Source organism: Stegostoma tigrinum, chromosome 2 (genome assembly GCF_030684315.1).
Source record: "Stegostoma tigrinum isolate sSteTig4 chromosome 2, sSteTig4.hap1, whole genome shotgun sequence".
In the NCBI taxonomy this organism is placed as follows: Eukaryota; Metazoa; Chordata; class Chondrichthyes; order Orectolobiformes; family Stegostomatidae; genus Stegostoma; species Stegostoma tigrinum.
The window spans coordinates 141852314-141866941 of record NC_081355.1 but is presented as its reverse complement, the minus strand read 5'-3'; the positions used below and the strand labels follow the sequence as shown (position 1 = coordinate 141866941).

At 38.5% G+C, this 14628-nt stretch overlaps 1 protein-coding gene across 1 annotated transcript in view; it reads right to left on the bottom strand.

The window, feature by feature from the left end:
• The window catches only part of cnpy1 (canopy FGF signaling regulator 1), an 82464-nt gene that overhangs the window by 32477 nt on the left and 35359 nt on the right, over window positions 1-14628 (bottom strand). The window contains exon 2 of the mRNA XM_048523965.2: window positions 6000-6115. Coding sequence (XP_048379922.1) covers window positions 6000-6115 — 116 coding nt within the window. The remainder of the gene's footprint in view (window positions 1-5999; window positions 6116-14628) is intronic.

Sequence of the window (14628 nt, the reverse complement as noted above, 5' to 3'; positions counted from 1 at the left end):
TCTAACCGGGCCTCCCCCATCCTGGGAAAAAGACTGTGTCTATTTACCCTATCCATGCCCTTCATGATTTTATAAGCCTCTGTAAGGCAACCCATCAGCCTCTGACACTCCAGGGAAAATAGCCCCAGCCTGTTCAGCTTCTCCCTATAGCTGAAACACTCTAATCCTGGCAACATTCTTGACATACACTAAACAAACAAAATCATCACGCTATATGAGTAGGGAAGGTAATTTTGCTGAAGGGCATCAATATTAGTAGATTTCCAGCCAGATGAAAAGATTGAAATCAAGACACATCTTTTATGGTGAGTTCATTGACTTTCTTTGTCTTTACTCTCTCATTCCACCCTCAGTGTTCGATATTCACCCTATATATGTATTCTTAGAAAATTAATACTAACACCTATTTTTCTAGAACCTTAAAGGCTCTGGTAAGTTTACCTATTTAATTAACCAAACATCTTCGCTCTGAAACGTAAGTGAAAGAAAGTTAAGTTGTCATGGTCCCAGAGGATAATAGGGCTACTCTCTTATTACAGAAAGACACTGGTGGTAGTTTATTCTGAGGGTCAACACACACAGGTGAGTTGAGTGGTTCAAAAGGAGGGATTTTCACGGATAACAGAATTAAATCTACACTTTCGGCATAACTGCATCACAAACCAGTCATACAGACAACTGAGCTAACTGACCTCTCAACTGTGAGTAGTCAAAAATAATTGCAGAGAGTTTCTGCTGTTTCACAAATCTGAGATAACAAGGTGTAGAGTTGGATGAACACAGCAGGCCAAGCAGCATCAAAGGAGCGGGAAAGCTGACGTTTCAGGTCTATAGCCTTCTTCAGAAACTCCTTGGCCTGCCGTGTTCATCCAGCTCTACACCTTGTATTCACAGCTGTATTCATATGGTTTTCAAAAGCATCATCACATCCCATACCTCTGAGAAAGTGTTTGTGGACCTGCAAAATACACTAAGTAAAATGCCTTTTAATTGGCTTGCTAGCAAAATTGAGGTTCATTGGATAAAACTGGCACTTTGGCATGGAGACTAAGTTTGCTGAGTGACAACAGACAAAATAGCAGTTAAAAGCAAGTTTTTCCAACTGGAAGAAACTATGCAAATGGTGTTCTCCCAGGAATTGGTACTAAGACTATTACTTTTCTTGATTTATGTTAATGACTTAAACTTAGTTTAAATGTAATGTGATTAAAAGTGATACATTTTAGCAATAAGAACAAGGAAAGATAATATGAATAAAAGGCTTTAATCTAAAGCCATTACATAATAAAGAGATTTGTTAAAATCATGGAAGGTTGTAGGGCAGGTTAAAAAAACTGGATAAAAAGGCATGCATGATCTGGGGTTTCATAAACTTAAATACATGTTTAGAAAGATGCAGAGCTAGCACATTGTGATGAACCTTTACAATATACTGGTTTATCCTCAACTGGACTATTGTTATCAATTCTGGGCATTGCATATTAGGGTATATATGATAGGCTTAGTTACAGAAAGTGCGTAAAAGAATTATAAGAATAGTTTCACAGATTACATGACTTCAGTTAAGTGGTGTGACTGGAGAACCTGGGGTTGAAGAAAGTTGAATGAAGATTTTAATGCAAGTATTAAAATCATCAAGGGTCTACATAGACTTGGTAGGGAAAAACTGTTCCCTTTGGTGGAGGAATTGTGAACCACAGGAGGTAGATTTAATGTGGTTGGCAAAGTAACCAAAAGGAAGCATTAGAAAACTTTGTTTTAGAAATTGCAGCATTCCTGAGAATGTTGGAAAGACAGATTGAAATAGTGGCTTTCATAAGTGAATTAGATAAACTCTTGAAAATAAGGAATTATCAAGATTACAGCGATGGGAGAGATAGGAGACTGATTCAACTGCTTTTGCAGACAAATGGTGCAGACCTGAAAGGCTGATTGGCAGTCTGCATTGGAACTGTTCCATGATCCTATAACTTCTCATCTGGAATGCTTAGGAAAAAATCATTTCTGGATTCCAGAATTTTGTGCATTATAGAATGGCTTTAGAATGCCTAATACAAATGCTTGAACATGGTAGATATCCAAAATCAGCAATAAAATATATTTTATTTATTCAAATATTTCATTGCGAATGTTTCTGCTCTCAATGCACAATTGTTGCGAAGTTGGGTTGAGTACTTAAGGATTGGGAGGCAGGAAGTTAGAATTTGGTGCTTGTCAAATGCAAGGGGTAAAGTATTGCATGGCCCCTTTAAAAGATCATGGGCTTTTTCTGTCCTCAGAGGTTTAAAATGGACATCTGTGATCAACAGCTGGAAAGCTCGCAAGTACACAGAGAGCACCTATTAGAAACATTTGTGATGAAAGGCTGTTCAGTTGGCAGGCCAAGCAGCAGTTTTTTTTAACCAAGACAACAAAACTTTTGTATTTAATCAATCAATTTGAACCAGGCATTTAGACACTAAAAATCTATTAAATTTAAATTTGACAGTTTTGATAGCTTGAAGCAATCCTATCGTTAAAAATATTGATATGCCATTAAGAGTACAAAAAAGGGGCAGTTGGACAAAGCACCTCAGCTGGCTGCTATTCGCTAAAGCTAATGGCCCTCAGCTCTCAAAACAGAATTGCTAGCTCTTACAACCTCCTCTACGTCTTAGAGAAAACACCATCTCAATAACAACAGCACCAACGGCACAACTAGTTAATATTCTTGACAGAAGAACTGACAGAGAAGGCACAAAACATCCTGAAAGATACATAACCTGGCTGTAATTTTGAGAGACTAAATTATTTTATGTATGTAAGTGGGACTTGTAGTTATTGGAACAGCATACCATTAGAATCTTGCTTTATTTGAGAACAGATAGCAGTTAGAAGGGATTTGTTCGGTTTGTTAATAGTTTAGTTAATTTGCTCACTGTTAGAGTTAGATAAATAAATTGTTACTTGTTGGTTTTAGAGTGAGTGTCAGGGATTTATTTTATTTAACCACTAGAACTTATACCACTTTTCATACTCCTTTCACAGATTATATGGTGAAATGTTCCTCTTTGGGTTTTCGGTTTTAGTTCTCAGAGGGGGTTAACCTCCACTTTATAATACAATACTGATTAATTGCTTGGGTCTACACAGAAGAATTCTGGACAACCAGTGTTTCTGAACAATCGATGTCTAGGCAGGAAAGGTTGTATTATATCAAATGCGGAGCCAGATAGCGAGATAATGTTTTAATGTCTCAAAAAGCATAATGGTGTACTTCTGACAGAAACATCTACTATTAACTGTTCAGAATACTCGGTTAACATTGCCATTAGGGTTTCACATTAAGTGAACATTTTTAGCCACACTTATTTTTACAGTAAACTCTGGTCCATTCTAACAGTTAGCTATACTTTTATTTCAATTTGGTGAAGAGCCAGAAACATAGTTAGAATAATTGCTGTCTAACACATATTTTTGCTGTGCAATGTCAAATGATGATAATTAGACAAACCCACAATTTTTGAACAGTAGGGGGTTACAAGTCATTGTGCATTTCCAGAGTAAATATTTTTTATCTACTGATCACACAACTTCCATTCAAAATCTACATTGGCTTTGATATGCTTTTCAGACACGTGCTGCAAACAATTATCATGATTAAATAATACCGAGTGCATACCAAACTGCTCAACACAAATGACTTCATACAAAGAGTAAAATAGTGTAGTTGTCAAGTTACTGGAATAGCAAATCAAAATTCAAATTGAAATCCAACCCTCACTGTAATAACACCTGAATTCACTTAAAGAAAAGTACTTTATGTTAAAAAATATCAGTAAAATAAATCATTGATCTCTTAATTGCTCACCAAAGTGGCCAAGCCAGTTGAATCAAATCACCACCATACTTGATGATTGATAGAAATCTCAAGCTTAAAATATTCATAAATCAACCTAGCTAACGAACACACAAGATTATTAAAATGAATGAACAGCAAAGCTACTTTTCTTTTGAAGGTATTTTTAGCTGAGACAGGAATATTAGCTAAGGCACCAGGAAAGAGGGACAAAACACCAGTTTAACATCAATACAACAGACATCATTTCTGGCAATGTACTTCTGCCTCATAAGTTTAGGAATCAAGTCCTGGCTAAGTTTAAACCCTCACACGTTAACCCAGCTCTGAAAGCCAACTCCAAGCCTAGCTCGCATACAAGTTAACAAAACTACATAACACGTGCAGTCAATTCTAAGGCAACTGTTTATATGTGAACTATGAGAATGATACAGCACAGATGGAGTTCATTGAGCTCAATCTGCCTGTCTCAGCTCCTTGGTGGAGTCATTCAATTAACCCCCACTTCCTTGCAGTGTCTGTGTAAAACCTGTAATTATATTTTCTCTTCAAATATTTATCCAATTTTATTACATTTGCAGCATCATCTTCACCAAATGCAAGGTCATTGAGCATCCTAGTCTGAATTTCTGCCTCCAGAAGATCTAATTTTTGATCCCTAATTGAAATCATTCTGCCTTTACTCGCTAAGTGTTTAAAGACTACATTTTTAAGTTAGTTTTTACATTTGTTGTAAATTTATTCCCATACCCTCTCCTTGCCCTAATAGAGGAGAAATCTTATTTAAAACAAAGATTTCTATATTTAGGTCTATTATTTTCTCTCAAAAAGTCATGAATTCATTACCCCAGACTGCGGTGGATGTTGGGATACTGAACACATTTAAGGGGGAGATAGACAGATTTATAATTAGTAATGGGTTGAAGGGTTATAGATAGCAGGCAAGAAAGTGGAGCTGACGCCGAGATGACATCGGCCATGATTGTATCAAACAGTGGAGCAGGCTCAAGGGGCTGAAATTCCTACTCCTGGTTCTTATGTTCCTGCACTAATCTTACGACTATTACAGAATCAAAAAATTCCTACAGTGCAGAAATAGGCCATTCAGCCCAGTGAATCTACACTGACTCTCCAAACAGCATCCCTCCCAGACCCATATCCCCTATCTTCATAACCCCACATTTACCATGTCTAATCCACCTAGCCTTCACATCCCTAGACACTACAGAATAATTTAGAATGGCCAATCAATTTAATCTGCACATGTTTGGACTTAAGTTATTTACTTCCCTTGTTATATCCCATTTCAACTATATCTTTAACCAGCCAGAGAGATATGGATGTAGTCAGCCCTTCCAAGGAAATTCACTTTTTCTGTAACAAAACCATCTCGTCTTTGAAAGTCTCCTAAAGTGGGCGTACTATTTAAAGTTTAACAGCAATATTTTGATAATGTGAGGAGAGCAACACTTGATCACGAAGACCAGAATTTTGGATTAATTTAATTCATTTACCTATCCCACCACAGTAATGTGTTTCATCTTCACTCAATGTTTTATTTTAGATTTAAATAGAAGAGTTATTACAGGAAGAATTTTCGGTAGGGTATAAGTAATCTCTGAACATTTCATTTTCCTATACTGCCTCTTTATGCACGTTAGTAGGAAGGGTACTTAGAGGAAATTTAATTTTCACAGGAATTGGTATAACAGAGTTATACCCCTTAATTTAATGATGTAAGAGTTTGTACTCAATGTAGTAGCCATTAGATTATATAATAAAACTAGAAGATAAACATAGTTCTAAACTAACAGAACATGCGAATTCCATTCAGAACCACTTAAAATTATCAGCGCACTGCCATAAATATGCCAGCACCTTTTCTGAGAATAAGTCAATTCAGAACTACCATCAAAGCTACAGACAGCAAAGGAATAGTGAATTTGGTACTTCTCCTTTCTGAATTTCATGAAGATTCTTAAAATTTAATTACTTAAGACATTAGAACCCATCCCAGATATTACAAAAAGATTGTTTCCATTTCCCAAGTGTAGACTCAATTTATAATCTATTACCCTATACAATTAAGGTTACTGAATTCGTGGACCACTGCTGTTTGAATAAGTGGCTTTAGAATATGCTTATTAAATAGCATGCATACCTCATTTGGTTTCTGAGAGCCATCAGGACTAATTCGGAAAGACCCCACTTGAATTGTCTTCTTTGGATCTACTTTCTTAATTGCCCAGTCTAGTTCATCCACCAAGGCCCTGCAAACTTAAGATTAAAACAAAATCAAGTTAAATAAATACAAGAAGACAGTTTTCACAAAAAGTGAAAATGATTTTATAAATTGGCAGAGTGGCTTCCTACCCTCCATGAAATAAATCTAAAATATGCAGCTGCCTCAACAATTTAGTGAGGTTTTCTACCAAATTTTGGTACACAAATGTATGAAATCTCAAACCATGAAAATCCCAGCTCATCTTAAAAAAAATAAAAATGTGACCAATATTTCAGTGGCATAGTTCTTGGAGAAATTACAAATGTTCTGATTTATAAAATGGAACATAGAGAGTTAAACAGATTGGTTCAGTACTGCTGAACCAAGATAATAAGTTCATGAAAGGTTGATCAAACACCTTGCATGTTGTTATTTATAAATACTTAGAAAGTTTAACATTTCTGATTAGACTGTTTTAAAAACTCATTCACAGGATGTGGATATTGCTAGCTATGCCATCCCTAATTGACCGCAGGACAGTTAAGAGTCAATCACTTTGTTGTAGATCAAGGGGTCACATGTAGGCCAGACCTGGCAAGGACAGCGATTTTCTTCCCAAAATGGACATTAGTGAACCAGTTGGGTTTTCCTACAATCTACTTGGTCATCAACGGACTCTTAATTCTACAATTTTGCTGAATTCAAATTTCATCATCTGCCATGGCATTTTCAAACCATATTACCTGGGTCACTAGGTTAATAGTTTAGATATAATACCACAAGGCCATCAATAACCCTAAACTGTGTACTGAGATTGTGAAAAGAAATGCCGATGGTTGTAGTAGAACACCTGGCTGTCCCACAGACTAGTCAAGCAACAGCCTGACTTTATCACTACATTATGATTACTCGAGTATGACTATGCCTCAGTCACCCACCATCACCATCCTTAGGCAAGTCCTGTTCTACGACCAGCAGAGGGGGTAACTCAGCGATATACAATTGGGTGGGGAGCTGACTGAGGACTCTGCCGGAACGATTACTTACCCAATGGATATTCATGGAGTCAGCCAAACCTGCTGATTATCAAATACTGTTCTCCCTCAGCTGATTAATCAGTATTCTTCCATGTTGAACATCACCTAGAGAAAGCACTAAGGGTGGGAAGAGGCACAATGTACTCTGGGTACGAGATTTCAATGTCCACCATCAAAAATAGCTCAGGAGCAGCAACACTGCTCAAGCTGGTTGAATCCTCAACGTCTTTGCCGCTAGACTAGGTCTGCAGATGATAAGGCAGCTGAATTGAGGGAAAAACATGCTTGATTACATCTGTAACAATTCTCGTGGCATAGACATATCTGTCAATGATAGTACTGGCAGTTGTGACTTCGAGTAAAAATCCACCTTCACACACAGAGGACATCCTCCATTATATTGTGTGGTACTTTCACAGCACCAAATGGGATAGAGTTCAAACAGACTTAGCAATTTAAGACAGGGCATCATGGGTCATCAGCAGTCAACAGAATTGTACTCAAATGGGTGAAAACAATATGGGGTTGTAGTAGAAAATAAAACCAAGATGACTAACAAAGGTTAAAAATAGAAGTCTAAAGACATTGTGACTTAATCTGCACAGCATTTGCGATAAGGTAAATGAAATAGACATACACAGCAATGATATTGTTGCAATTAAGTTGACATGGCTACAGGGTAACCAAGGATGGCAAGTGAACATTCAGGGATATTTAATAAAAACTAGAAGAACTGCAGATGCTGTAAATCAGGAACAAAAACAAAGTTGCTGGAAAAGCTCAGCAGGTCTGGCAGCATCTGTGAAGGAGAAAACAGAGTTAACATTTCGGGTCCCGTTCTGAAGAAGGGTCACCGGAACCGAAACGTTAGCTCTGTTTTCTCCTTCGCAGATGTTGCCAGACCTGCTGAGCTTTTCCAGCAACTTTGTTTCTGATTCAGGGATATTTTATATTTACAAATGACAAGGGAATAGGGAAGAGGTGTGACAGCACTTAATTATGGGTAAAGTCAATTCAATTACGAGGAAGGATACGATTCAGAAAATCACGATGTGGAATCTGTATGGTTAGTGAAGGAAAACACTAAGGAGCAGAAAATGTTGATGGAAGTTGTTGAGAGATTCGTGACCTGTAGCAGACACGTAAGGGAAGGCATTAAACAGGGAGATTTAGATGCAATAAGACTATAACAGCAATCTATGGGTGACTTTAATCTAAATATAGCCCAAACCAGCAATAATACTGCAGTGGAGCAAGTCTTACTACAATCATTGGCTTTTCTTTTCACAATTTTAGTACACAGTTTAGGATAGTTGATGGCCTTGTGGTATTATAGCTAAACTATTAATCTAGTGACACGAGTAATACGGTTTGAAACTACCATTGGCATTGAGGCCGATAGTGTGTCCTAGCTTGGGTATTGTACAATGAAAAAGGATGAACAAGCCATCTTATTGTGCAGGGTCAGTTGGGCAAAGAGAGGCCTTAACATGACACAATTGTTTATTAAGATGGACAGTGAGGAAGTTGAATCCGAAACTAAGATCCTGAATCTAAACAAAGGGTACTACAAGGATGAGAGATGTGAGCTGGCAATGGGGACCTTACGAAAATAGTTGGCAGTGGATTCATAGCAGATTTGTTGTATTTAGGTTTTCAGTAGGCATTTGGTTAGGTGTCACATTAAAATGGTTATTGGGGAAATAACACATTGATATGAATAGAAGATTGGCTGATTAACAGGAAGTAGAGTATAAAAGAGCAATGAATGGTTCTTTTTCAGGCTGGCAGGATATCACAAGTGGTGTGCCACCAGGTTGGTGTAAGGACCTCAACTCTTTCTAATAAATGATTTGGTTCAAGGACAAAAAATATAGTAGCTAAATTTGCTGATGACACATTGACTTTTTGACCAGTTCTAAAGAGAACATAGGGAACCTACGAAAGGATATAGGTAAATGAAGTGAATGGACAAAGATCTGATATAGGGAGTACAATGTAGGAAAATATGAAATTATCCATTTTGGCAGATATAACAAAAAACATTATCCAAATAGTGAGAAATCACAGAACCAAGGGATGCAGAGTAGTCTGGATACCCTCATGCATAAATCATGGAAAATTAGTATGCAGGTACAGCAAGTAATCAGGAATGTTAATAGAATGTTTTGCTTTATTATGAGGGGAACAGAACGCAAGAGCACGGAGGTTATGCTTCTGTTATAAATGGCACTGGTGAGACTGCATCTGAAGTGCTGCATACAGTACTGGCTGCCATATTAACAAAAGATGTTAATGAATTGGAAGCAGTTCAGAGAAAACCGAGTAGATAATACCTGCAATGAGCAGATTAGAACATTGAACAGAACAGCACAGTACAGGCCCTTCGGCCCTCGATGTTGTGCCGACCTGTCATACTGATCTCAAGCCCATCTAACCTACACTATTCCATGTACATCCATATGCTTGTCCAATGACGACTTAAATGTACTTAAAGTTGGCGAATCTACTACCGTTGCAGGCAAAGCATTCCATTCCCTTACTACTCTCTGAGTAAAGAAACTACCTCTGACATCTGTCCTATATCTTTCACCCCTCAATTTAAAGCTATGCCCCCTCGTGCTCGCCGTCACCATCCTAGGAAAAAGGCTCTCCCTATCCACCCTATCTAACCCTCTGATTATTTTATATGTTTATATGTTTGAGGAGAGGCAGGAGTTACACAGTCAGTTGACTTAATTAAAATAAAGCATATCATGAGGGGACTTGACCAGGTAGATGTGGAAAAAGACATTTCTGCTTATGGAAGGATCTAGAACTAAGGTCAAAACTTAAAAATTAGGGATGTCCGTTTAACAAAGAGATTCATGAAAAGAAAATTCTCCGAGGGATGAGGGTCTTTGGAAGTCCCTTTGTTAAAAGGTAATGGATGCAGAATCTTTAAATATTTTTAAAGGCAAATGCAGGTATCTATTGATTACCATCAGAATGAAATACCAATGGGGGTATGCAAGAGTGGACAGTTAAGTTTAAGATCAGATTAGATCTTACTTAATGGCTAAACAGGCTTGAAGAGCTGAGTGGCCTACTCTTGTTCCTTATGCACGTGTTCATTGGTAATGATAATTGTTAAGCATTGTATAAATGATTTATAACAATTTTACATTCCTATCCAACACAAAAATAAAACAGGGAAGGTGGCTCAACCATAGTTTACAAATGAAATTAGGGATAAATTAGTGATAGGAGGCGATCCAAAGAGGGAACATATTTGATGAAGGGTCTAGGCCCGAAACGTCAGCTTTTGTGCTCCTGAGATGCTGCTTGGCCTGCTGTGTTCGTCCAGCCTCACATTTTATTATCTTGGAATCTCCAGCATCTGCAGTTCCCATTATCTCAGGGAACATATTTTGCCAGAATTCGTCAGAAATAAACAGCAAGCCTGAGGTCGAGGGGTACTTTATAATTCAGCATAAAAGATTGATCATGGGGGAATTAAAGCAGAAGAGTAAATTTGTAAGGCACGTAAAAATTAACTGTAAAGGCACCCCACATGTGAACAGGAAAAGATTGGCAAAGACTAATGTAGGCACCTTACTCTAAAAATGGGGGTGGGGGGGTGGGGGAGAAATACAATGAGGAAAGAAAAGAATTGAACACCCAAATAATTTCTCAGAAATGTCAGAAAACCAAGGATCTAAGGAAAGCATAAAATTGAAGAAAACAGTATTAGTAAGAACAAAAATGGTTCTAGGGAAAATTAATGGGATCAAAGGCTGATAAATTCCCTAGGCCTGGTAATCTCCATCCTGGAGTACTAAAGAAAAAGTGGCACTGAAAATATTGGATACATTGGAGATTGTTGTCCAATTTCTACAGATTAGAGGGTGGTAATAGTAAACTCACTTTTAAAAAAAAGGAAGGAAAAACAGAAAATTTCAGACCAGTGAGCCGAACATTAGCAGTGGAGAAAATGCTGGCGTCTATTACAAAAAGTGTTTTTTATCATATATTTTATACCATTAGTCAGTATAGATTATGAAAGGCCAATCATGCTTAACAAATTTACTGAATACCTTAAGGATATAAGTGACAGAACAGTTAAAGGGAGAACTAGTAAATGTACTGCATTTGCAATTTCTATAAGGCTTTTGACAAGGACTCACTTTGAAGGCTAGTGGGCAAATTTAAAGCACACGAGTTTGGGAATAATATCCTGGTATTGATTGAGACTTGGTTGACATTCCGGAATCAGAAAGGGAAATTGCTTATTCTCCCAGGTGGCAGACTATGATACACTTGTCGTGTTAAATAGGGATTTGCTCTTCAAGACTTCGCTGCGGGAATGAAATACAAGGTTTCCAAGTTTGCTGATGACACAAAACTAGGTGCTGTTCAGAGTTGGGAGGAAAATGAAAGGAGGCTTCAAGGTGACCTAGAAAGTTGAGAGAGCAGCCAAAAATATGAATAAAACAATACAACACAGATGAATGTGAAGTTAAATACTTTGGTGTGAAATAAAGAAAGGCAGTGTGTTATTTAAACGATTATATATTTGGAAATGGATGTACAGAGAGATTGGGGTATCGTTACACGCCAATCAATGAATGTAAACAGGCAGGTGCAGCAAGAAATCAGGAAGGTAAATTCTATGCTGACCTTCTTTGCTAGCAGCATTGAGCGCTGAAATAGGGATGTCCTACTGCAGCTGTACGGAGTCTCAGCAGGATCTCACCTTGAATACTGCAGTTTTGCTCTCTATACCAAAGGAAAAAATATGCTTGCCATAGACGGAGTGAAGCAAAGGTTTGCTAGATTGGTTCTATGGATGGTAGGGCTATACAGTGAAGAGAGTCTCGTTCAACTATGGCTGTATTTGCTACAGTTTAGATGAATGAAAGGGAATGTGATTGAAAGGAAAGAAATTCTCACAAAGCTAGGCAGACAAGGTGCAGGGATGATGTTTCCCTTGGCTGGGGAGACTAGAACAAACGGGTCACAGTCTCAGGTAGGCCATTAAGGACTGACATGAGGAAACATTTCTCCACTCAAAGGGTGGCTGACCTGTGGAATTCTCTACCTCACAAGGTTATCAAGACTGGTTTGCCAGCATATCCAACAGACTGATACATTTTTAGATCTTTAAAGGTGTCAGGAGGTAGGTGAGACAGCAGGAACATGGCAATGAGTCAGAGATCAGCCACAATCACATTGAATAACAAAACAGGCCTGAAGGGATGAAAGGCCTACTCCTGGGTTCTTTGTTTCCAAACACAATTTATGAGCTCATGGTCTGGCATATCACCCACATTACCATTATCATCCAGCCAAAAGATCAACTTTAGTTCAAAAGAAGAGTGCAGGAGCAGCATAAGGCAGACTGAAAAAGGTGTCAACCAGCTGAAGGTTCAACACTGGAGTACCTGCATGCCAAAAAGCATAAGGAGCAAATGAAAGTTATGGAATTGCTTAGCTATTTCTAATAAAAAACAGATTGAAGCTATGAAGTGTTGCTACATCTAACCGTGATTGGCAGAGGATAGTCAAGACAATCGACTAAAGGAAGTGGCTCCACAAACATCTCTATCCTCAGCGGTGGGTACATCTAGAACATCAGTAAAAAAGACAAAGTTGAAGTACTTGTAACAATCTTCAAGCAGAAGTGATGACTGGATGTTCCACACTGCATCTTCCAGCAGTCTCCAGAATCACAGATGCCAGTCTTCAGCCAATTCAATTCACACTATGGGATAGCAAAAAATGGCTGAAGTCACTGGATATTGCAAAGGCTCTAGGCCATTACATTTTGCCAATAGCATTGAAGACTTGTGCTCCAGGATTTGCTGCACCCTGGCCAAGCTATTCCGGTTTTGCAATAACATTGGTATCTCCATGGCAATATGGAAAATTGTACACAAAAAGCAGGACAAATCCAACCTGGCAAGTTACTATTCCATTGGTCTACTCTCAATCATCAGCCAAATGATGGAAGGTGTCACTAGCAGGGCTATCAAGTAGCACTGTGTTTCCCAATAACATCTATATGACTTTCAGTTTGAATTCTACCAGAGCCATTCAGCTCCTGACCTCATCACAACATTGGATAAAACAGGGACAAAACAGTTGAACTCCAGAGGTCAGTGAAACTGACGGCACTTGACATGAAGGCCACCTTTGACCAAATATGGCATCAACAACCCCTCACAAATCCCATGTCAATAGATATCGGGGAGAAGTTTTCCACTGATTGAAGTCACAGCACAAAGGAAGAGGGCATGATAGTTGGAAATCAATCAACTTAGCTCCAGGGCATTTCTGCAGTGGTTTCTCAAGTTTGTTTTATAAAAAAGCATCAACCTGTTCAGGGATATTACTACAAACCTGGAGCAGGTGGGACTTGATGCAGGTTTTCTGGTCAAGAGGTCGGGATGCTACTACTGCACGGCAAAAGCCTGGAGAATTCCTCAGGTTGGCATCATAGGCAAAATAAATTTCAGCTGCTTCATCAATGAATTTCTCTCCATCATAAGGTCAGAAAGGGGGATTTGCAATCATCAGCGAATAATATTCTGTACTGTTCACAACTCCTCAAATATCAAAACAGTCCATGTCCAAATTCAGAAAGACCTGGATAACATCCAAGTTTCAGCTTTTAAGATGAACAACGGCAGCAAAAGTGCAAAAATATCAACAAGTTCTCCTCCATCCTCACTTCTTTATTCTTTTTGCCTATCCTTCCTAAAGGGGAGGCGATGGCCTAGTGGTATTATCATTAAGACTATTAATCGAAAAACTCAGCTGACATTCTGGGGACCCAAGGTTCATATCCCATAGTGGCAGATAGTGAAATATGAATTCAAAAAAGAAAAAAAAAATTGGAATCAAGAATCTACTGATGACCATGAAACCACTGTCAATTGTCTAAAAAAATCCCAAATGACTCACTAATGTTCTTCAGGGAAGGAATTCTGTCACCTGGTGTGGCTTACCTGTTACAGCAACGTGATTGACTCTCAACTAGCCTCTGAAATGACTTAGCAAACCACTCGATTGTTTCAAATATTACAAAGTTTCAATAAAGAAATGAAATGAGACAGATCATCTGGCTTCGACCTACGGACTGGAAAAGACAACGGCAGAAATACCCCTGCTGACCATACAATGTCCTCCTTGCTAACGTGAGGCCAGTGCCAAAATTTGGAGAACTGTTTCAGTCTAGTCAAGTAACAGCCTGGCATTGTCATCTCACGGAATCATTCCTGACAGACAATATCTCCCTGCACCACCATCACTATCCCTGGATATGTCCTGTCTCACCAGCAGGACAGACTCAGCGGTCGTGGCAACACAGCAATATATCATCAGGAGGGAGATGTTCTGGGGGGAATCCTCAACATTGACTCTGTATCTCAAAGTCTTGTGGCTTCACATTAAATGGGCAAGGAAACCTCTGGCTGATTACCACGTACTGTCTTCCCTTGGCTGATAAATTGATACTCTCCCATCTTGAAAAGTACTTGCAGGAAGCA